Here is a 23994-nt window from a genome sequence, read left to right on the forward strand (position 1 = left end):
CTATGGATACTTGAATTAGGATCTTGAATAAATAGGTCTAGCCTGTGTGATTGCTGTTACACAGACAGTAACAATATAGCTTCCTTTTGGGAGGCACAAAGAGATTATAAAAAATGGAAGAATGTCTTAAACAAAACTGTATTCCTGATTTCTTGCACCACTATCTTGTTGGAACTTAAAGAGATGCTACCAAAACAGGCACAAGAATAGCCTTGAAGTTGTTAGTAAACTTTCTGACTGGGATAAGATGAAGACAGCAAGGTCTTAGCTCTTGATGTATTTTAATGTTCAAACTGTAGTTACTCAGACAATCTGCCCATTTTTAGAAGTAACATTCCCTCATGGAGAAATGCCTTTGGTGTTCTCATGTCCTGCTTAGTCTTGCTAGAGAAAACACCTCCAGTTTAAAGCTATTCATTGTTTTGTTGTGGGCTGCTCCTGCTGTGGAAGCCGGAAGATGCCTGTAGTGTGTGCTGAGAGGGACAGCACTGACATGTGTTTTGTTAAGGGGCAGTGCTGTTAGTAGTTCTCACTAAGAAGTTTGGTAGTAGTGCAGATAAGAGCTTGCATCCCAGCCTGGCACCAGATGTGTGAAAAAGCAACAAATGGGTGCACAAAGGGGCTTGGATAAGAAGAAGGTGGTGACAGGGTTAGTTGAACTTTACAGTTTGCAGATAAAACTTTGTGATGAGACTTGATTGCAGCTAATTATGTGTTGAAGGGGGGTTGGTCACTGATGGTATAGAATAGAATAGAATAGAATAGACCAGGTTGGAAGAGACCTTCAAGATCATCGTGTCCAACCTATCATCCAACACCTCCCAATCAACTAAACCATGCAACCAAGCATCCTGTCAAGCCTTGCCCTGAACACCCCCAGCGACGGCGACCCCACCACCTCCTCAGGCAGCCCATTCCAATGGGCAATCACTCTCTCTGTGTAAAACTTCCTCCTAACCTCCAGCCTAAACCTCCCCTGACGCAGTCTGAGACTGTGTCCTCTTGTTCTGGTACTGGTTGCCTGGGAGAAGAGACCAACCTCTGCCTCATTACAACCTCCCTTCAGGTAGTTGTAGAGAGTAATAAGGTCACCCCTGAGTCTCCTCCTCTCCAGGCTAAGCAACCCCAGCTCCCTCAGCCTCTCCTCATAGGGCTTGTGCTCCAAACCCCTCACCAACTTTGTTGCTCTTCTCTGGACTCGTTCCAGCAAGTCAACATCCTTCCTAAACTGAGGGGCCCAGAACTGGACACAGTACTCAAGGTGCAGCCTAACCAGTGCAGTGTACAGGGGCAGAATGACCTCCCTGCTCCTGCTGGCCACACTGTTCCTGATGCAGGCCAGGATGCCATTGGCACTCCTGGCTGCCTGGGCACACCGCAGGCTCATGTTCAGTCTACCATCAACCAGCACCCCCAGGTCCCTTTCCACCTGGCTGCTCTCCAGCCACTCTGACCCCAGCCTGTAGCTCTGCATGGGGTTGCTGTGGCCAATGTGCAGAACCCGGCACTTGGATGTGTTCAATCTCATGCCGTTGGACTCTGCCCATCTGTCCAGCCTGTCGAGGTCCCTCTGCAAAGCCTCTCTACCCTCCAGCAGATCAACTCCTGCCCCCAGCTTGGTGTCATCAGCAAATTTACTGATGATGGACTTGATGCCCTCATCAGGCCAGCTGCTTACCACTATAACACTTTAACAGAACAAAAAAAATCACAGTGGGAGTTAACAACTCAAAGCGTGGAGAGTGGAGATGAAAAGGTTGACACTGTTGCAATAAGGTGAAGTCTCACTTGGAGTACTGGATACAGATGAAGTTAGTCCCATTTAAGAAAACCTAATTTGAGCTGGAAGGGTGATTTAAGACTTTATAGGATGATAAAGGAAACAGCTTGAATGATGAAACTGACAGGTTAGCTTCATTAGCCAAGCAGAGAAGGCTTAGAAATTGGTGAGAGTGCTGCTGCTGCTTCTGATCTATCAGAAAGAAGAGCTCCTGGCATTAAAACAAAATCTGTGGGAATAAATAGCAGCATTTTAATCCTAGTGGTATTCACTGTATGGGCATTTTAAGTATTGTTCTTTCAAAGTGATAAAGTTATGTTTTCTTTCCAGAAACAAGACCATTACAGAGTTCTTCAAACCGATTCTAAACCAAGGTAAATACGTGGGTGTTTTGAAATGGAAGATATTTGTGTGAGTATTGATAATGTAAGTGTGCAGCAGTATAGTCTAATCCTATTCCAGACTGGAGCAGCAATGTAGTGAATGAAAGAATGCAGCTTAACAAACATGTCAAAATGCACAGATGTGAAATTTTTTCTGATAATGTATCTGAAGATGTTAATTTCCTATTAAAACAAATTTATTTACACAGTGATGCAATGATTCTTTCAAGATATTGTCTATGCTTAAGCTAGATACAGAATACAGAATTAACCAGGTTGGAAAAGACCTTTGAGATCATTGAGTCCAACCTATCATCCAACACCACCTAATCAACTAAACCATGGCACAAAGCACCCCATCAAGTCTCTTCCTAAACACCTCCAGTGATGGTGACTCCAGCACCTCCCTGGGCAGCCCATTCCAATAGGCAATCACTCTTTCTGTGAAGAATTTCTTCCTAACAACCAGCCTAAACTTCCCCTGGTGCAGCCTGAGACTGTGTCCTCTTGTTCTGGTGCTGGTTGCCTGGGAGAGGAGACTAAGCCCTACCTGTTTACAACCTCCCTTCAGGTAGTTCTAGATGGCAATAAGGTCTCCCCTGAGCCTCCTCTTCTCCAGGCTTAACAAGCCCAGCTCCCTCAGCCTCTCCTCATAGGGCTTGTGCTTCAGACCCATGTGCTTCTGGACACATTCAAGCAACTCAACATCTTTCTTGAATTGAGGGGCCCAGAACTGGACACAGCATTCAAGATTGTTTAGAACAACTGCAGCTGTGACATAAATCATGCAGTTCTTTGAGATGAAATAAATCACATGGCACTAACAAAACTGAATTATTAAGTACATTCATTTTGGATTGCCTGTGAGAGAGAGAGAAAACATCAAGTAATGCAGTCCAATAAGTTTCTCCCCATGCCCAATATTGCAATTATTAATAATTTGTCTTTTCTCTCTTAGACCTTGGCCATAAAGACAGAACTGTGTTGTGCTCACCAGACAGAGGCAATATAAGAGATGCAGGAATTGGACTGTCAGTCCAGCATTTTGAAAAGAAAATACCTTCTCCAAAGGTCAGAAGAAAAAAGATGCCAGACCAAATACCAAACACAAGTCCTGTGGTAGGTGCCTTTTGGAGAGGAAGTAAGGAGGGAAAAGGGCAGGGTAAACGCTTCAGAGAATGGCAAAGCATGCAAGGCACTGGGTTTGCTGTGCCCAAGAGCTGTGGTTCAAAAACTCCTTGTTACCACAGGGTCTTGCAGCTATTTCTTGGCCACAAAGGACAAAGCTGTCAAGTCAGAAGAGGGAAGAAATGAGAAGTGTCTGGGTGCAACAAGCACACCATTGTCTTGTGGAAATAGTTGGGAACAGCAAACTGACTGTATGGATCCTTAGTTCAGGCTGACAAATGGCTTTCATCATCGGAAGCTGGTACTTGGAAAGCCTGTGCTAGATATAATGGCACTGTGAGCAACACATCTCCGTGCCAAGCACCAGGTCTTCCCATGAAATTGCCTGGCACACCAACTGACTCTGAATTTAGGTTGTCACTGGAAGCTCTCAGCAGAGAAAGGAAGCAGAAGAAATACAGAATGAAACAATCTAAGCCACATTCTGTAAAGCCATTCTCAGGAGCAAGAGTATCACATCCAGTGTGTGTAACAAGGTCCTTAAAGGTGAAAATCAGTGACCCATCGTGCATGTGATTTTTGAATTTACCTCTTTTTCCCCAGGTGTTTGTTGTTTGTTTGTTTTCTTTTTCAGTGTAGGTTTAGATTCTTGGTGCTGCCTTTTTCAGGTGCAACAAAAGTTTATGCTTTTATGCTGTGCCTTTGTAAATTTTAGGACAGGCTTGGGTAAGATAGTCCTTAACTATTTTACACTAAATGAGAAATCCTGGGTTTAAACCAGGGGTGATAGTCTGGGTTAGATGCAAGCATTGAAATGTGATGGAAATAGTAACTTTAAATGGTATTTTGTAGGGGAATAAAAAAGTCTTTATGTGAAGTGTCTTACAACTTTGTGTTTTCTTACAGTGCTGTAAAAGATCTGGCAAATTTCTGCCTGTAGAAGTTGCAGTTAATAGTTCAGATTTAGGCTCATAAGCCACAGCATTTACCCAGAGTTAGGTCCTATTAAGTATGTAGTGTTTCATTACAGGTTCCTTATATTGATCTTAGAATTTTTTCCTGTCATTAGTATAGTATCAGTCAGGGTTGGAAGAGGGACCACAAGGATCATCTAATTCCAACCCCCCTGCCATGGCCAGGGACACCTCACACTAGATCAGGCTGGCCAGAGCCTCATCCAGCCTGGTCTTAAACACCTCCAGGCACAGGGCCTCAACCACCTCCCTGGACAACCCATTCCAGGGCTTCACCACTCTCATGGTGAAGAACTTCCTCCTCACGTCCAGCCTGAATCTCCCTACCTCCAGCTTCATTCCATTCCCCCTAGTCCTATCACTACCTGAGATCCTGAGAAGTCCCTCCCCAACCTTCTTGTAGGCCCCCTTCAGATACTGGAAGGCCACAATTAGGTTACCTCAGAGCCTCCTCTTCTCCAGACTGAACAGCCCCAACTCCTTCAGTCTGTCCTCATAGCAGAGGTGCTCCAGCCCTCTGATCATCCCTCATCCCCTGGAAGGCCATAATTATATTCTACTTTTTTACCAGCCAAGAAAAACCCTTTAAAAGACTTCTGGTTACCTGCAAGGAAGATCATTCTGTGTGCCTTCATCAGGTGCCATGAATGGAACATGTCTTTGCTTGTCTGTGCTTTCTGTCGGTTTGCTATTTAAGTTCCTAGTGACTTCTTTTTTTGAGGAAAGCCAGCTGGGTGATGGTGCCAAATAGCCCAGGGATGCAAGTGGCTTATGGTCCTGAAAGTGGAGAGATTTAGAAGTTGAGGCAAAATTGATGAAAAGATGGGAAATGTGGGCTGTGGAGAGTCCTTTTGTTGAGATCTTTACAGCTGTATTTTGTCTTGAAAGGAAATATATTTCCCTGTTTCCTGCAGTTCTGTGGAACTAAGTCTGTGGCAGAGTCAACAATTGGCTTAAGATGTCAACAGCCTGGTTTTAAAAAGTACCCTATTAACTTGTTTAATTTTCTCTGCTTTTGTTTTTAGGGGAATGGCTGTCCTTTCAGAAAAATACCATATCCTGCTTCAAGGGAGACTGCCTCAGGTAGAAGCAGTGTTGGTAACAGGCAATTAATTGAACAATCAGGTTCTTTACTCGGTGTCTCTATTCCATGTGTGGCTTGGTTTGGGTTTGTTGGGGTTTTTTTTGGTGTGTTTTGTTCCATTGTTTGTTTTCTTGCTTGAAGTTACATTTTTCTGGTTTGTCTCTCTAAAAAGCCCCCAAACCTGCTATGTAGTCAAGGTTATTTCTAATAGATAGCAAGCTTGAAGAGGTTTAAAAGTAATCAGGAATTTCAGTGAAATTTTGCCTTTCCACTTAATCAGGAAACAACATTGTTGTTGAGCCAAGTGTGGTGAGGAAGGTGCACTCCTGTGCCATGGAAGCATTGCCTGACAACAGATCTCTTCATATTCTGAATGCCTTTTTATAACCACTGTTATTTTTTGGGTGCAGTATTTCTATAATACTTTACATTTTGTTTGTTATTTGGAATCATAGAATCAACAAGGTTGGAAGAGACCTTAAATATCATCAAGTCCAACCTGTCACCCAAGACCTCATGACTACTAGACCATGGCACCAAGTGCCACGGCCAGTCCCTTTTTTCAGCACCTCCAGGGATGGTGACTCCACCACCTCCCTGGGCAGCACATTCCAATGGCTAACAACTCTCTCTGTGAGGAACTTTCTCCTCACCTCCAGCCTAAACTTCCCCTGGTGCAGCTTGAGACTGTGTCCTCTTGTTCTGGTGCTGGTTGCCTGGGAGAAGAGACCAACTCCCTCCTGGCCACAACCACCCTTCATGTAGTTGTAGACAGCAATAAGTTCTCCTCTGAGCCTCCTCCAGGCTAAACAATCCCAGCTCCCTCAGCCTCTCCTTGTAGGGCTTGTGCTCAAGGCCTCTCCCAAGCCTTGTTGCCCTTCTCTGGACACGTTCAAGTGTCTCAATGTCCTTCTTAAACTGAGGAGCCCAGAACTGGACACAGTACTCAAGGTGTGGCCTAACCAGTGCAGAGCACAGGGTCACAATGACTTCTCTGCTCCTGCTGGCCATACTATTTCTGATGCAGGCCAGGATGCCACTGGCCTTCTTGGCCACCTGGGCACATTGCTGGCTCACGTTCAGCCAGCTGTCAATCAGCACCCCCAGATCCCTTTCTGTTTGGGTGCTCTCCAGCCACTCTGACCCCAGCCTGTAGCGCTGCATGGGGTTGCTGTGACCAATTTATAACCATAATCTGTAATTACAGAACCTTTCTTCCAGTTCCATACCTCATGTGGACTATTACCAGTTTCCAGAGACTGACTGACTGTGGTGTGTAGGGAATGCATTCTATGGTGGCTATTGAGCTGCTTTAAAAGAAAAGGATTAAATTTCATTTCCAAGTTAGTTACAACAATAATAATGTAACAGTGCAGTATCACCTAAATCTTGATTGTGGTGCCCTGTGTTTAAGCAGAATGGAAGCACTGTAGAATAGAATAGAATAGAATAAACCAGGTTGGAAGAGACCTTCGAGATCATTGTGTCCAACCTATCATCCAACACTACCCAATCAACTAAACCATGGAACCAAGCATCCTGTCAAGCCTTGCCCTGAACACCCCCAGCGACGGTGACCCCACCACCTCCTCAGGCAGCCCATTCCAGTGGGCAATCACTCTCTCTGTGTAAAACTTCCTCCTAACCTCCAGCCTAAACCTCCCCTGACGCAGTCTGAGACTGTGCCCTCTTGTTCTGGTACTGGTTGCCTGGGAGAAGAGACCAACCTCTGCCTCACTACAACCCCCCTTCAAGTAGTTGTAGAGAGCAATAAGGTCACCCCTGAGTCTCCTCCTCTCCAGGCTAAGCAACCCCAGTTCCCTCAGCCTCTCCTCATAGGGCTTGTGCTCCAAACCCCTCACCAACCTTGTTGCCCTTCTCTGGACTCGTTCCAGCAAGTCAACCTCCTTCCTAAACTGAGGGGCCCAGAACTGGACACAGTACTCAAGGTGTGGTAAAATAAGCTCTTGCAGGTTTGATATCTGTTTGTTTGTTTTTCAAACATGGTAACAACCATTTACTTTTTTCTTGAACGCTTCACAGATGACCCACCTCAGCCAAAGCAGGTTTCAAAACATGAGGCATCTTCTCCAAGTGCACTGAAAACATCACCTGAGATGGCTGCTGGTATATGGAAAAGCCAGTCTGTTTCTCCATGCTGCCTCCGATTCAAGATGTCTTCCGGGCGATCCAAGCAGCTGGAATTTGCTGGGAAAAGAAAACGCTCTGCTGTGAACATGGAGGCAGAGCATTCAAGTCAATCTGAAGTATCAAGTTTCAGTGACAAGGCTTTTAGCAGATCATCTGCAAAATGCAAGAGCAGGAGGCCCAACTTTGTGAAAACTACCTTTCTGAAGTCTACTTGTGGTGATGTTCTGCAACTGATGGAGGCTGGCTCTTTACCTAGACATGATTCTGCTCTTCCAGAGGAGTACCTCAACTCAAGCGATAGAAGTGAGAAAAATAATTGCTCTGTCAGTTTGTCATCTTCACATCCTACATACAGTCCTGGTAAAAATAACCATATTTCTGTTGTGGATACCAAAGAGAATCAATTGCAGGTGGCTAACTCACGCTTTTTCTTGGAGAAGTCCCTTCCTTTTTCTCAGGAAAAGAGCACTGTGTTGCCTTCTCTTCACCACTTCACACAAACAAAAGGTACGAAGCCTCAGCTGCAGAATGCTGCCTTATCTCAGGTATTGGACACTTCTTACAAGAAAGAGCAAGATGGGAAAAGACCAGAAAGGCATGCACACAATAAAGCTTACAGTATTCAGTTCAGCAGCAGTTCTTCAAAAACAATAGACAAGCCTTCAGGAAATGCTTCTGTTTCCTGTTCAGTTGCAGGCTCTGGGAAGCCTGCGTTTTCAGAGGAGACTGGTAAAAGTGCTCGCCCTTCATTGCCTGTTAAAGAATGCATGGACAGTGGCCGTCTGTCTTCACAGCTCTCAGGAGAGTTACAAGTTGAAAGCACCTGTACAGACAAGTCCAAGTTGAATGGAAGATCAAAAAGCAGCTTTGACAGTGAAGATGAGAATTTAGAATGCAGTCTGGATGATGATGATGACAGCAATGAAGAAGAAGTAGTATTCGTGCCGCTGCACGAAATTCTCTCTTCAAGTCCCAAGCCGCAAGGAGGGACCCTGGAAGAATTGTGTCTTGACAGTTTTGGTCAGGACACTATGAATCCATTAATGAAGCTTCATGTAAGTGGCTGAAAACATAGAATTGTTAGGGTTGGAAGGGACCATAAGGATCATCTAGTTCCAACCCCCCTGCTGTGTGCAGGGACCCCTCACGCTACAGCAGGCTGCTCAGAGCCACATCCAGCCTGGCCCTAAAAACCTCCAGGGATGGTGCTTCTACCACTTTCCTGGGCAACCTGTTCCAGTGTCTCACCACCCTCCTGGTGAAGAACTTCTTCCTAACATCCACTCTGAATCTACCCATTTCTACATTTTGTTCCATTTCCCCCTAGTCCTTTCACTACCTGACACCCTAAAAAGTCCCTCACCAGCTTTCAGAAAAAGGAGAGTGTGGCATCAGCTTTGTTGTGTTGCATTTTTAATGTGATTTTCCCCCACTTTATTCCTAATGCATGAAGACACAGTTATTTACCTGCAGAACTGCTTACTCGAGGGTGCTGTGCTGTACAGTGTAGTTGGAGAAAGGGTGTGCTTGCTGCTGAGCTTGGAGTGGCTGAAGGATGGTTTGTGCAGCTCAGTTGCATTAGCTTTATTCCTTCTGCTGGGTTTTAGGAGTTCTGATGCTGTTTTTCCCCCATAAAGAAAAAGGCAGGAGGTTACGTTTAGAAGATGATCTGATGTTTTCATTTTCCTGATCAGGTAGGAATTTTTGAGTTGAAGTTAATGAGAGAAAATTGATCTAGACATGGAGGGATCTGTGTGCAAGACTCCAGTCATACATTCTTGTCACAGCCTGTGAGTGTCAGAAATCTCTCTATGAGTTCTTGATCTGTAAGTGTGGATGTTCTCTTTGAGGCTGAATTTAATGGTAGTCTGAGGTGTTTTGGATAGAAATTCAGAAAGTTCAATGGCTTCTGCTCACAAGGGATAGGTGAAGTGTTTGCATCCCAGTTTACAGGATATTGTGGTGATGAATTGATCTTTTCTTTGAAAGCTAGCCTATTTGTTCAATAAGTGGGGATTTTTGAAGTTTTAATGTAAAATAGTGTTTTAATTGGGGAGGTCCTGCAGTAGGACTTGGTGTGGCATTCCTGACAAAGTTGGTGCAGGCAGGAAGTGCCTGCATTTAGAGAAAAAGATTTTGTACTGAATCTGGTTCTGTTGGAGTTAAAACTTTCTGTGTATCAGCTGCATGGTGCTGTGTGTTTGTGACAGAACAGTGTTGGTAAGAGACCAGTCTTCTGTCTGTTGTGGAGCAGTACTAACGCAGCAAAAAGGCTTTCTCTTCCCAATGCCCCTACAGCAAATAGGCCAGAGCTGGCACAGGTTGGGAGGGGCAGAGCCTAGACCCTAGATAACCAAAAGGATGTGTTCAATGCTGTATCATACCATGCTCAGCAATCAAAACCAAACAAGGAGAGGTGGTCTGGCATGTATCCATGACCTGGAGTCTAGCTGGGCACCCTTTGCTTGTGGAAGGTGTTGAGTGATTGCCTTTGCACCACTTCTTTTTTCCCTTACTCACGCTCCCTTCACTTAGTAAACTGCCTTTATCTCAACCCATGAATTTTCTTGCTTTTATTCATACTCCCCCACACCACTGGGTGAGGGAATGAACAATCTGTGTGGTGCTTAGCTACTGGCTGGGATCAGCCTGTTATGATTTTCTACAATGGAAAACAAGCAGCGCAATGCTTGTATAAATACTCCTGTCCTCCTCCTGTTCTTAAATCTCTGTTACAGCTTATTTGTTGGCTGAATTACTGTCTCCATAGGCAGATGCTGAACAGCTGTAATTATTGTATCTGTTGTTATGATTCATTATGCAAGCACCTTCCAGATCAGACCTCTGTGGTTACATAGGTATTCCACAATCCTAACCACCATGTCTGTGTAATTAATGGCTAAGACTGGTAAACACATGCAGCCTAGATCAAATGTTTGTGGAGCGTGTATGTGACCACAGTATTTCATCTATCCTGTCTCCCCATAAATAATGGCCCTGTAAGACAAAAATGGTGAAGAATTGTCCCAAAATTTCCATGGTCATGTTTTTTTTACATACACTAGCATTCTTCTCTTGCCTTGTAGCAAGGGATATTAGTGCACACTAGAATAAAGTCTTGATTCTTCAGCTGATCAGCAGTCATGGTAAGAGGTCTTCTGATTTCCCACACAGACATGCTGCTTGTTACTTTGGAAAGCTGTCTCTGGAAACAAAAATCCCCACTGCTGTATTATCTTTCTTTTTTCAGTAGCAAGTGGACATTAACTTCTTAAACTAACTTCTGTTGCCTTTGGGTAATAGAAAATTCCCAATGAGAGAGTATGATCTCACTGAATTGTGCTCTCCTGAAAGGAAAGAGCTTCTGGGAAGAGGCTTACAATCTAAAGAAGGTGCTGTCACAAGGACACCTCTTTTCCAAAGAGCTGAATCATGGCCATAAAATACATATACAGATACATACATGGCCATAAATTATAGATACATACATATATACATGTTTCAAATCTGTGTTGTCTGCTTCTAGGTGAATAGAACACTGGTTACTGAAAATCTAATTTTTATAGTGGTGAAGACTTCCTTTGTGTGCTGTGGTTTTGATTCTGTTAGCTTCTTAATTTGGGTTTGTATTAGGATTTTGATTGGAGGCTTTGTTTTGCCTGCTGGTTTTAGAGGTGCTTTAGTGAATGCTGATGCTCCAGGGACTCCTGAAGGTAACAGAGAGGTATTGAACAGTTTTTTGAGTTTCTTGTCTCCTGCACAAGAATTTGGATTCCCAGGGTCTCAGTGGATGATATTAAATTAAGCTATGAGGTAAAAGGCTTCTGATGGTTGGTTTTTTTGTGTGTATGAAGGTTATCTGGAGGTCAGGCTCCAGAAAGAGAAGCAGAGACTTGCTTTGTTGTTCAGATCCATTGTGAGGCACAGTTACTTCTAAATTAATCCTAGAGAGAGTGACCATTTTGAAGAATTGTCAAGGGCCTGAGAAACCTGCATTGTTCATTGTCCTGTCCCTCAGGGTCTCCTTTGAGTTTTGCTCTTCATCTGGAATACCATTAGAATTTGAGGAGGTTTGTGTTTTGATAATGTTTGTTGTCTTAACACTGAATTAACTGATGATTTGTGGGTTGTTTCTTCAAATTTCCTCCCGTTTCATTTCCAGCTTTCTAAGCCTCCTGTTGACAGCCAGGTGTCATATGTGAACAGCTTAGAACACCTCTTGAAGGAGAAAGAAGAATCTAAAAGGTTTGTTTCTTAAAGCTGCTTTCATTGGAGGTGTTCAGGAGAAGACTTGATGGGGTGCTTGGTGCCATGGGTTAGTTGTTTAGGTGGTGTTGGATTGGTTGATGGGTTGGACGTGATGATCTTGAAGGTCTCTTCCAACCTGGTTTATTCTATGTATTCTATTCTATGTAAAAAAAAAAATAAGAAATTAAAAATGGGATGGAGTTGTGGAAGCTTAGATTTACCTCATCTCCCTAAAACTGAGTTTGGGTAGCAGCAAACCAAGCTTTACCTGCTGATGCCACTGATATGCATCTGGCAGGACCTACAAGTGCAGCTTAACTGTAAAGAAGCTGAGCGGAGTAGTGAATACTCCTGTAACTAAACCAATTCACCAAATCAAAGACCAGTAGGACATTAAAAAAAAGAACCAATCATCAATCAACAACAAAAGTTTCAACCAGGAGATGGCAAGTTTTGTGCAATTACTGAAAGTTTTGTCAGAAGTTGGTTTGAGTGTACTTGTCTCTGACACACCGAGTGTGCTGTTGGAAGTGCATCAGGTTTTGAGAGACATCTGCTTTGTCTCTTGGAACAGCAAGATGCTTGTTTCTGTTCAGTGCCAGTATCTCACATGCTTGGCTACTGATTCTTGGGTTCACCTTCAGAGCTTAAGTTTTATTGTCTTCTCTTGTAAGTACTTAATGGTGATGATATGTTCTGCTACTGCTGTTACTTCAGGATAGATGAACTAGAGAAGCAGTTACTGGAAGACATGCAAGGAGGGGAAACGGATTCCTCAGATGGAGAAGACAAGGAGAATGACAATGGAGATGAAGATCTCTCAGAGGAACACAGGTCCTTCCAGCTCCAAAACCAATTAAATACTGCTCTTCACTTTTCCAGCCTTTTTCCCCCTAATCTCTCTTTCCATCAGTTGTTGTTAATGTGTTTCATGTGAACTGTTTCTATTGTCTTTTGTGGTTGGGTGGATTTTCTTGGACATTAATGTACTGTAACAATTTACCTTTCACATAAGGCTTATGTGTTCATCACCTGAAAATAACTGTCTCAATCAGCAAATAGCCTCCCAGTGTTGAAATTCATAAAAGCTATTTTGAATTTTTACAGGGCATTTATAAAGAGATTTTCAGTAGTAGCTCATGCCATACCTAACATCCACCCTGGAGAAGACATATTTGATTTATCAACCTGTGGGAAAATCTTCAATCAACATAACCTTGACCTGAGGAATTTTTACTTCATCCCTCAAAATCCTAAAGAAAAGCTCCTTCTTAGGTAGGAATATGCTCTTCACTCCTCTGTTTACTTGTAGGATTTTCTTCAGCATTAGCAATTCTTAAGATGAAACAGTATCTTTGCATGCCAAATGAGCTCTGTCTTACTAAATAGGTGAAAAATACTCCCTTTCCCTGGAATTCTCCTCTCCAGATTAGCTTTCTAGAACAGTGAATTGTTACTTGGAGCTTTCATCTTTTCTCCTCTGGAATTCTGGAAAACCCCCCCAGCTTAAATGAGGCATAAAGCAAAAAAAGTACTGGCCTCTTCCATACTTCTGTTGTGTTGGGTTATCATTGATAGTCTGACCAGTTTGTGGAAGATAAATGCAGAAGTGAAATGTTACCATGGAAAAAAAATCCTAACTATCCCAAGAAGGAAAGAGGACCTTTGTGATGAGCTGATTGGCCTGGAAGACTTTTAGGTGTTTTAGTCCTGAATGGGCCTGAGGCTTAGATCTCCACCTAATGAGAATTGCAGGAAGCCACAATTTCTGATGTCTGTTGGGATTCAGTCACTGAGGCAGACATGTGCCTGTCTGTATGTAAATGACTGTGATGTTAACTCCATAAGGATTTGTATTCTATATTTATGTGGTTTCCAGGCTGCAAGTGGCTGGACAAATTCATGCCTATTACCACAAGTGCAAATCCTGAAGAACTCTGGTTGTTTCAGACTTGCATCAGAGAAACAATTTATTTAATCTTAAAGGATTTTGTATACATGTGCATGTGCTATTGTGGGTGTGAAGAGGAGGAGGGTGGCTTCTCCTATCTCTCAAGGAAGTGATGTTTGTGATAAACTCTTTTGGCTTCAGGCCTCTCTTTTTAATTTGTTTTGAAGATCACAAGGATATAAGCTTCAAAAGTATCTTGTAAATCAGTGACTGGAGGAATGAGAATTAAACAAGTTATCCCTTGCAGAAGGCAATTATGATTCAGGTGCTTATGCCTTCTCACAGAATCACAGAATGCAGCAGGTTGGAAGGGACCCTCAAAAGTCATATTGTCCAACCCCTCTACATGAGCAGGGACATCTCCAACTAGATCAGGTTGCTTAGGGCCCTTGAACATCTCCAGGGATGGGGCCTCAGCCAATATGAGCCCATTGGTACAGCTGGCATGTATTCGCTGTGCAGTTGGCACATAAATGTTTTCCTAGCCACTTGCTCAGTCAGGCAGGTAAAGGGTATGTGAAGAAGTTAAGACATGTCTCTCAGCAGAGCTAGCTGGTTTAGTAGACACTGAGATCAGAGGAGACTAAAGAAGGATATGTGGGAAACTGGGTATCTTTGCTTTAATTGCTTATGACATACCTAATTTTCTAAAGAAGTCTAAAGCTAAGCTGATTAATTAACAAAAAACCATTTTCTATTGATCCAATAGCTACTTTTTGCACCTGGCAAATTTGCACAGTGAGTTTAGACTGATTGTTTTAGTTTGCCTCTAGACTCTCTTTAAAGTACTATTCTAATAATTTCAAACAAAGGTTTTTTCTCTTTTCTTCCAAAAGTGTTGGTGAAGGTCACTGGACAGTAAAAAAAGCTCTTCCTCACTGTCCTCACTGAGCAGGGCAGCACATCTCTGTAGACAGGCATAATGGTTCACAATACAAAGGTGTAAATCAGTGTTTGTTTTTATTCTCTGAGAATATAAATGCTTCCAAGTTACATAGTATGGCATTCTGGAGAAAAAGATAAGTTGTTCTAAATAACAAATAAGGTTTAATTGCTATAGGGTTTCTCATAGGTAAGAGCATAAGAATAACATCTGTTTCAGATGTTCAGGTCTTGATGATGAGCTGAGGGGGTGGGAAAGTTCTCATGCCTTTGTGCAAGTTTTGATTCAACCACTAATTGATTTTTCTCCTCTTTTCCCATACCCATCTTTGTCTTGCAGCTCTGGTGTGACACAGCAGCTTTCTTTAGCTGTTAATGGTTTTTTAAGTTCTGCTTACAGTCGTGTCTTGTGTCCCATACCAATTCTAAAGTGGCTTTTCCAGGTAAGATTGTACTACTTATGCAGTTATACTCTGTCCAGGCATAATATCCTCCCTGGAATGTAGGAATTCTTCCAGTTGTAGCAGGAATAATCAGAACATGTTGCATTAGTTAGTAAGTTTGAAATAAAAAAATTGTTCTTTTCTGTGGTCTGATTTATTCTTCAGTCTGGAATACTTTGGTTGTTACTAGGGATAAAACACTAGGGATAGCTTGTTACCTGTGCTTGCTGAGTGGCTGCAAAGCTGCACATTCCTGTCCCTCTACACACATCTTACTCCATCTGAAAAGGGCACAGTACATGCCAGGTGAGAAGAGACTTCAGGATGTAATAGTGTAGGCCAAATCACAAGCAAGTGTTAATCTTATTTTCTTCTATCCTTGGGGAAAAAAGATAAGTACATGCTGCACTATTAAAAAGTGCAAAAGTACTGTGTCCACATAGATCACACATGTCACCTTCTAAATCTTCAGAGATACCTGCACAATCAGGTAATTCTCATTTGTAAAAGGCTTAGGAAAAAGGTGAGAGTTGTTCTCAAAGGAGATGTGGTGGCTGTCTGTTTCTAGATGTCTGTGCTGGTGTCTAAATGCCCAGGAATTTACATTGTTCTGTTACTTGCAAAAATGCCCTTTCCAGTCTCCATTCTATTCTATTTACCACATTTGAGCCGTGCCTGAACCAGAAAAGGAAAGCTGGACTGCCTGTGAAATTGCAGCCTGGATCTGTTGACTTGCCTTCTGTTTCTGCCAAAACCGAAATGTTTTGCTCCTTCGTGTTGTCCCTCTTAGCCAATATAAAATTACCTTTCACCCCTTCTGTGAGCCTTAGAGTTCCTCTGATAAACCCAATCCAGGACACTTGGTATCATAGTCATAGTATCAGTCAGGGTTGGAAGGGACCACAAGGATCATCTAGTTCCAACCCCCCTGCCATGGCCAGGGACACCTCACACTAGATCAGGCTGGCCAGAGCCTCGTCCAGCCTGGTCTTAAACACCTCCAGGGACGGGGCCTCAACCACCTCCCCGGACAACCCATTCCAGGGCTTCACCACTCTCACGGTGAAGAACTTCCTCCTCACGTCCAGCCTGAATCTCCCTCCCTCCACCTTCATTCCATTCCCCCTAGTCCTATCACTACCTGAGATCCTGAGAAGTCCCTCCCCAGCCTTCTTGTAGGCCCCCTTCAGATACTGGAAGGCCACAATTAGGTCACCTCGGAGCAGAGCAGGAAACCGTCCAGCACCTGCAGGAGGTCAAAAAGAGCTTTTTCCTGAGCTAGTGAAGTGCTCCCAGAAACATGAACTGTACTTCATAGTTGGTTTTGTAGTTAAGAATTCTGTGGAAAAAACTTAAGAAAATCATTGGCTTATTTTAATATCACATATGTTCATCTCAGCTGTGACTGGAAAAATGTTGTAGTTACCTCTCTTGCCCCAGCTCCTCATTATGGAGTTCAGTTTCATCACAGATGCAAATGGATTCCAAAGGGATGTGTGATACTTTCCATTCTCTTAACCCTCAGGACCTTCTTGTGAGCCAACAGATTCAGCGTGGGGTTACAGCATTCTGATACCGCAAATAATGAACTTTAAAGTATTCATAGCATCTGTGCACTGTTTGAAATAACCAACATTCACAGTATCTTGTTCTCCTTGGTGCATCTTGTTTTAAAGGCTTTGGAGTGTTTTTGTTTTGGTTTTATGGGTTTTTTTTTTTCCTGTCACTGTTTCTTACTTGATTTTGCCAAGGAGTTGGGTTTATGTTTTTTTTTCAGTTAAACTGATGCCATCCTGCAACCTGGTGTTTGACAGGCAGCTTCTTTTCTCCCCACAGATGATGTCTGTTCATCCTGATTATTATGTTTCCACTCAGATTTTAGATAGATTGATGGAGATAACAGTAAAAAATGGTGAGTGTTTGGAGGGTAGCAAACTGAGCACCTGAATGAAGGCCTTTCTGCTCTGTTAATAAAAAGGCATTGGGGAGGAGGGAAAAGGCGCTGGCTCGATTCTGTGATTCTGGCATGAATTTATGCTCTTCTGTTGCTTATGTCATTCACAAATGCTTGGAGGTGGTCTTCACTGAGTGTGTGCAAGCTGTACCCTAGGATGTGGTCCTGGCATGTGTTTGCAAAGCAGCGGTGTGTGGTGCAGAGCGTTTTAACTCGCTTCTGCTGCTGCACAGATAGAATTGTCCTGAAGAGGAGCCTGGTCCGCTCAGCAGTTCACTCTCCTTTCCATCTTTTACTTTGGAAGATGCAATAATCCATTGTATATCTTAGGGACTGCAATAAATATTACTGTGTTTTTCACATAGTCATACCCAGTATGTGGCATTGCATAGTTTACTTCCCAGATAAATGGCAAAAGTAAAAATAATCTTACACCTGCACAGAAACATTCTCAAGGATCTGCTTCAGCCCACACTTATGCTCATGCCTTCTGTGTTTTACCTTTCTTCACCTGTACTCCCAAATACTTCTTGAGTACAACTTCCTTTCTATGTTCTCCATGTCTTCTTTATTCAGATCCATCCAAAGTCACAAATCTATTTAAGCCTGCCAGTTAAGATTATTAATATGGTTCTCTTTAAGTACTTGCTCAGGTCTGTCCAAATGTATCCTATGTTTTGAATCTTGTTTGAAGTCAGACTGTGAGCTGCTATGAGAGGGAATGTAGCCTCCTTTTTTGTGCTTTGCTGGCATTAAGCTTTATTCTGAATGAACAGCACAAACTGATGAATGAGCAGTCAAAGAATTAAGGCTGGGAAAGATCCAAGCAGATCTCTTCCCCTGGAGCGGGATCTAATGGACTATAGCTGCTCCTGGAAAGCTGTTGAACCACTGTGGAGTGTTGAAACCATTTTGAGTCATTCTGTTCCAGCCTTTCATTAAGGGTGTGGGGGGTTTGCTGATTATTTTTGGGGAGGGCTGGTTGGTTTGGGGATTTTTGTTGTTTGTTGGTTGCTTTATTTTATTTTATTGAATCGAACACAAATCTGAAACTGCAGTCTCTTGAGTGTTATGTTCCATTATATTTGTGGGGTTTTTTCTTACAAACTTATCTCTAAGGCACAAAACTGACCCAAGTCAGAGTTCTAGGAACTTCTGTCATTGGTTGGAAAACACCCAGTTAGAAGAGACCTCAAAGATCACCCAGTCCAACCCTCGACCCATTACATTACATCTAGTTTGATTTTTGCCTTGCTAGTTGCTATAGACAGTTTGCAGGCTTTCACATACAAGTCATCCTGTGGATCAGCCCCTTTTTCAATGAGCATTGTTTCTCATTTCTGCCAAAGATGTGGATTCCATCTGTTTGACACTTCTGTCCTAAAAACTTCACCTGTTTTCACATCTGATTTAGTGCCACTTCCAATCCCACTATGATAATGCCCTCTTATTTGCAGCTGTACACAACAGTAATCTATCTGTTCCCTTGAAAGTAAATATTGCCTCCTTGCTTATTCTTCTTTTTGCTGAAAGAGCTGAGTGGGAAAATGGGTGAAACAGGCAAGATGTTTCTGTAGCTTAAAATACTGTGTTAGGCTACTTTTTTTCCCCCTTTTCCCTTCATGGTTCTGAAAATAAGCATATCTGTTGTTCAGTGTACCAGCTCTTCTGAAGAGGAGAGCTGTTTGAGTTGAGAGCTGCTGAGCTTATTTGTTTCTCTTAAAAAGGAACTACCACTAAGAAATCAATTTTAAACTAATCCATTCCATGTCTTTTACTTTCAGCTTCCCTCAGTGACGAGCAGTCTAAACCATGGACTCCTTCACTAGCTGATGTGTCAACTGTTCTTGTCAACATGGGTGCTGGATTTAGATCTCTCTTTCCATTGCAGCATCTTCAGCCCAATTTTAATGAGTGTGATATTTTGTAAGTGTTTTCCTTTTGATATTTATTGCTTTCAGAGGATCTCCTCTGTTTCCCCTCTTTTCCATCAAGCCATGCTGCTCTTTAAATTCTCAGCTCAGGTCTTACATAAGATTAAATAAGCCAGAACTTAAAACAATGTCTGCCAGGTAAGGATTCAGCAAAGCAGAGCATTTTCCTTTGACCTGCACCTTCCTAAAGGAGGTTTACAGGGATTGTTGCCTAAATAGCTGGGCAGAATTGTAAGTAATTGGTTACAAGTTGAGATGGAAGTGTGTGTGCCTGCTCTGTAACTGAAGATTGCTTTGATTTGAAGGCATTTTGAACCATGCAGGGTTTTTTGCTCTTTTGTTTTGTTTTTTTTCTTTTTGGTTTGATGCAAATAAGCCTTTGTGGGCTTTTGCTGATTTCTTGCTCAGATTAGTGTCTCTTACTAGAAGCCAGATGCAAGAAACAGTGAGCAAACAGCCAAGAGGAGACCTGACCTCAGCCAGTCCATCCTTCTCCAGTCTACCAGAAAACAATTTAATTAATGTGATCAAGGTGAGAAAACACTGGTTAGGGTGGGTGTTCTTTGAAGGGGGTGTGTTGTGTTGCTTGTTTTCTGTTTGTTTGTGGGTGGGGTTTTTTTAGTGAAAAGCCTGGTATCTTAATCTAATCCTAGGCATGTTTTGTGAGCAGATGCTATCCTGGGGTTTCAGGTTCACATACAGCAGAGATCATTGCAGAGTTTCCTGATTTCCATTGGCTTCACTCACAGCTGCAGAGAGAGTTCTGTTCCTTCCTTCTTCTGGCTGTGACACTTAAATGTCTTTCCTTTGTCATATAGAAGAAACTACCCATTTCTGTGTTCCAGTAGAAATAGTAAGGGGATTTGATGTTGAGTGGCATGTTTTATGCTGCCTCAGGGTGTTAGTGCAGCTTTCAGAGATGTGGCCAGCACGAGGGGAATGAGGTGGGAGCTCATGGAAAGCAGGTGGAGCTGTGATTGAGTCTTTGTGGAAGTGAGCTGTTAGATCCATGCAGTGTCCTGTGAGCTCACAGGCTGAATGAGTGCTGGTCACTCTCACAGGCTAGTTCCCTGTGATTAAAGGTTCTATGGGGAAAATCCTGGCTTTGTAACTGATTTCAGAGTTCCTTGTGCAAATGCTTGAATGCTCTTAACATCATTTGTTTAGAGATTTTTAACTCTAACAATCACTTGGTTCAGGGGGAAGCACTCAAGCCATCTCCACCAGAGACAGAATTGCACATCTCTTGATTAATTTATCTTCTTCTTTACACACACACAACGGATTTTACGTAGCCCATGTAGTAGTACGTGGGGACAAGTCTCTGGCTTTATGCTTTCAGTATTACTTGTGTATTTAGAAAGCCTGTCAGCCTTTCAGTTAGATGAGGATTATCTGTGCAGTGCAGAAAGATCTCCCATAGTCCTGTAATGTCCAGAGAATATTGCCATGCTCAAAAGATGAGCCTCCAGCAGGTATTTGGGAGATGGAAAGATGTTAGTACACAAGTGTGGCAAAAAACAGCATAACATTCGAGGTGCATTTTAATGTGGGGGTAGAAAACTGAAGTCATGCTTCAAGCCAAACCAATTTCAGATTTTTAATGCTTTTTGTTTCTTAAAGTTTCTAGGTTTTTGTACAACAGTAATTCAAGGTGGCTATACTGATCAAGAAATACTGCTGCTGCTTCTGCTGCTGTTTAAAATAAGCTTGGAGAAACAGTTAAAGCAAGTTCCTCTGATAGATTTTCAGTGCCTTTTCATAAAGCTTCTGACAAGTATAAAAGACTGGGATACAAAGGTAAACTTCATCAGTAATTTTCTGTTGGAGTCATGAAACTGCAGGTTAATTTGCAAGAAGCTTCTGTTTTGAATGTTTCATTTTTCCTTGACAAACGCTAGAAAAATACTGCTTGAAAATGCAATACGAACAGATTGGGAGCTTCGGATTTGTGTGAGATTTAGGAGGTGGGGAACTGTGCTGAGGGGGGTTTTGTCACATGACATGCTTGCCTGTCCTCTTCTGCCAGGGCACTGTTGTATTGACCTGTATCTTGTATTTACTAAAATAGCTGTGTGTTTAGAACTAGTCCCTGAAAGAAGGAAGAAATGATTGCACTCATTGGGCTGATAAAGTCTGTGGTGACAGGTTGGACTCGGTGATCTTTGAGGTCTCTTCCAACCTTGGTGATACTGTGATATACTGGGATACTGTGAAGTTCTCATTAAAAATGCTCTGATCTTGACTACCCTGCTGTGAAACAGTGTTTAGCAGACTTAACTTTTGCATTGCCCCTGTAGTTATTTCTGTGCACATCATCTCTTATTAGATCAATTCCCTTTAGTGTTTGTGCTATGTGCGTTGCTAGGGGGTAGATGCCTACTCCTTTGCAAATAAAACAAACACCCACCATATCCATTCTTCATCATTGGGGTTGTTGTTGTTGTTCTTTTAAAGATGCCTGAGCTCTGCCTGGCAGTGAGTGAACTCTCCAGCCATCACCACAATCTCCTGTGGCTAGTTCAGCTGGTGCCTAGCTGGATAGTACGTGGACGGTAATGACACTGTAACATCACCAATATGTGGTATCATTAGCAGCTCATTTATTTGTATAAGCTCACAAAGTCCTGATAAATGCAATGGGTATTAAATCTTCTTTGGGTGAGTCATGTCTGCTTTTAAGTGTCAATCTCTTAAGGGCTCTGTATCTTTGAAATTAATAAATCATAGTGCATCTGAGTAAGGAGAATGAATTGGGTCCTCAGTTCCAGGCTTGGAGACAAGCATCTAACAGTGTTTGCTTGTGCAGAAGGAAAGCTGCAGTGAGATAAGGCTGCTTCTAATTCACTAGCCTCTTTACCAGTTTAATAGCACCTATAGTCAGAAACTCCAATTTCAAAGTTGTAAGCAAATTTGTGTCCAGGGAAGCCATGCATAGCCTCATAGCATTTGTAAAAACTGTGGATTTAAGAAGTTCTCTGGGAAATAAATGAGGGTTTTTTTAATTGGCTTTCAGGGAAGTAAGAAGACGTCTTAGCCTGGTGATCATTTTAAAGCTTCTTAATAAAAAGGATACAGAAATACCTGATGACAGTGACAAGCAGGTACTTCATATATGTTGTGTGTGTATATAACTGGAAAGTTTGGAAAATGTGTATAGTATTAAGAAGGACATTGAGACACTTGAACGTGTCCAGAGGAGGGCAATGAGGCTGGGGAGAGGTCTCGAGCACAAGCCCTGTGAGGAGAGGCTGAGGGAGCTGGGGTTGTTTAGCCTGAAGAAGAGGAGGCTCAGGGGAGACCTTATTGCTCTCTGCAACTAATGAAGCCAGGAGGGGGTTGGTCTCTTCTCCCAGGCAATCAGCACCAGAACAAGAGGACACAGTCTCAAGCTGCACCAGGGGAAGTTTAGGCTGGAGGTGAGGAGAAAGTTCTTCACTGAGAGAGCTGTTAGCCATTGGAATGGGCTGTCCAGGGAGGTGGTGGAGTCACCGTCCCAGGAGGTGTTCAAGAGGAGATTGGACGTGGCACTTGGAGTCATGGTCTAGTAGTCATGAGGACTTGGGTGACAGGTTGGACTTGATGATCTTTGAGGTCTTTTCCAACCTTATTGATCCTATGATTCTGTTCTTCATGGTTTATGTTTTTATACTGTAAGCCTATTTTCAAGAGCAAGATGGCCAATTAGTAATTTTTAGTTTAGGTTAGTGTAACAAGTCTGTTTGCACATGTGTGCAACCTGGATGTTCTGCAGCATGTTGTTTATGTGCCTAAAGTTTAATTTTGGACATTGGGAAAAGGTCTGCACTTCTTTCAGCATTCCTTTTGTGCTCACGTAGAGTCACTTTCGTAGATCTGATCTTTCATTGAGGCAACATACAAATATCCTTTAGTTTGTGCATAGTCAAAAATGACCCCAAGTATGAAAACTTCTATTTCAAGTGAAAATCTCTTAGATCTTTCTGTCTTAGTGGACAAATAATGCTCTAGTGGTACGTGTTTTCCAGCTTTCTGTTGCCAGTAAACCAGTCCAATTTGTTACTGTCTGTATCTGTAGATGTCTCTTCTGCATCATTTTCTGGTGTACATGAAACCTTCTCATCTACTGAAGATGATGAGAGAACAGCAGAAGCAGCAGAATGCTGATGGAGACCACCTTCATACCGAGCTAGAACAGGAGGTATGTAGATGATTGTACTATTTTGCATTTGATGTTTTATGCATCTTGTGCAATTTTGAGACTACTTCTGTTAGCTGAGGACAGTCCTGGGCATGGAACTGTACGTGCACTGTTTTGTTCCTGTTCACCTGTGTAATTAAAATATTACTCATGCTTAGTTTTGATTATAGTCACAGAGGAAAGGAAGAAGTAGCATGCAACAGAGGGAACTGTTTGGGGCTGGTTTACAAGCAGTGAATTTCTGAGATTGTCTGAATGGTAAAGTCACATGGATGCCTTAAGTCCTGGTTTTGGTAATCAGAGGACCATCATCCCTCCATCCTGATGTAATCAGTGGAAATCAGTGCTGAGCCAGACCTTCCTCTGCAGCTTCAGAAAGAGATTTATTAATCTATTGTTTAATCTTTTGTTACAAACAAACACTAGAAAGAATTAGTATTTCCATCCATCTGAAAACTGAGTATTAGTTTGGCTATTTGAGTTTCTCTTGGAAAGTATTTTCATCTGGATGTAGGTCATGGGGAAAATAAAGCCAACTGATGAACTGAATTTTCAGTAATTAGAACTACAGAAAGTTCTGTAGGTTCCTTAGGTAACTTAGAACAGTGTAATACTGCTTTAAACTGTTTCTAATACATGAAGGTACTGTTTCAAATTACTTATTTAGGTGAAATGTGTAGACATGCTTGTCCATTGATCTATGGCCATTGATTGAGGAAGCATTCCAGAAAGCAAAGACAGTGCTGTATCTAGATGTGAAAGTTAGGATTGTGCTTTGACTGCTAAAGCTCTTTTGATTTCTCTCCAGGCATACTACCTAATCTACATCCTCCTTCATCTAGTCAGTGAAGCTAGTTTCTTTGATGTTGTAAATTCTAATCAAAGGGTAAGTAACTACAGGG

At 42.5% G+C, this 23994-nt stretch overlaps 1 protein-coding gene across 1 annotated transcript in view; it reads left to right on the plus strand.

Moving 5' to 3' along the window:
- Positions 1-23994, plus strand: part of SLF2 (SMC5-SMC6 complex localization factor 2) — a 31732-nt gene that overhangs the window by 3522 nt on the left and 4216 nt on the right. Inside the window, exons 2-17 of the mRNA XM_054163578.1 lie at positions 2111-2154; positions 3122-3282; positions 5291-5348; positions 7393-8555; positions 11663-11745; positions 12466-12582; positions 12856-13023; positions 14922-15024; positions 16861-16936; positions 18763-18904; positions 19339-19444; positions 20536-20712; positions 21370-21467; positions 21929-22016; positions 22970-23092; positions 23901-23978. Of these exons, the coding sequence (XP_054019553.1) occupies positions 2111-2154; positions 3122-3282; positions 5291-5348; positions 7393-8555; positions 11663-11745; positions 12466-12582; positions 12856-13023; positions 14922-15024; positions 16861-16936; positions 18763-18904; positions 19339-19444; positions 20536-20712; positions 21370-21467; positions 21929-22016; positions 22970-23092; positions 23901-23978 (2785 nt within the window). The remainder of the gene's footprint in view (positions 1-2110; positions 2155-3121; positions 3283-5290; positions 5349-7392; positions 8556-11662; positions 11746-12465; positions 12583-12855; positions 13024-14921; positions 15025-16860; positions 16937-18762; positions 18905-19338; positions 19445-20535; positions 20713-21369; positions 21468-21928; positions 22017-22969; positions 23093-23900; positions 23979-23994) is intronic.

This window comes from Dryobates pubescens, chromosome 8 (genome assembly GCF_014839835.1).
Source record: "Dryobates pubescens isolate bDryPub1 chromosome 8, bDryPub1.pri, whole genome shotgun sequence".
Taxonomy (NCBI): Eukaryota; Metazoa; Chordata; class Aves; order Piciformes; family Picidae; genus Dryobates; species Dryobates pubescens.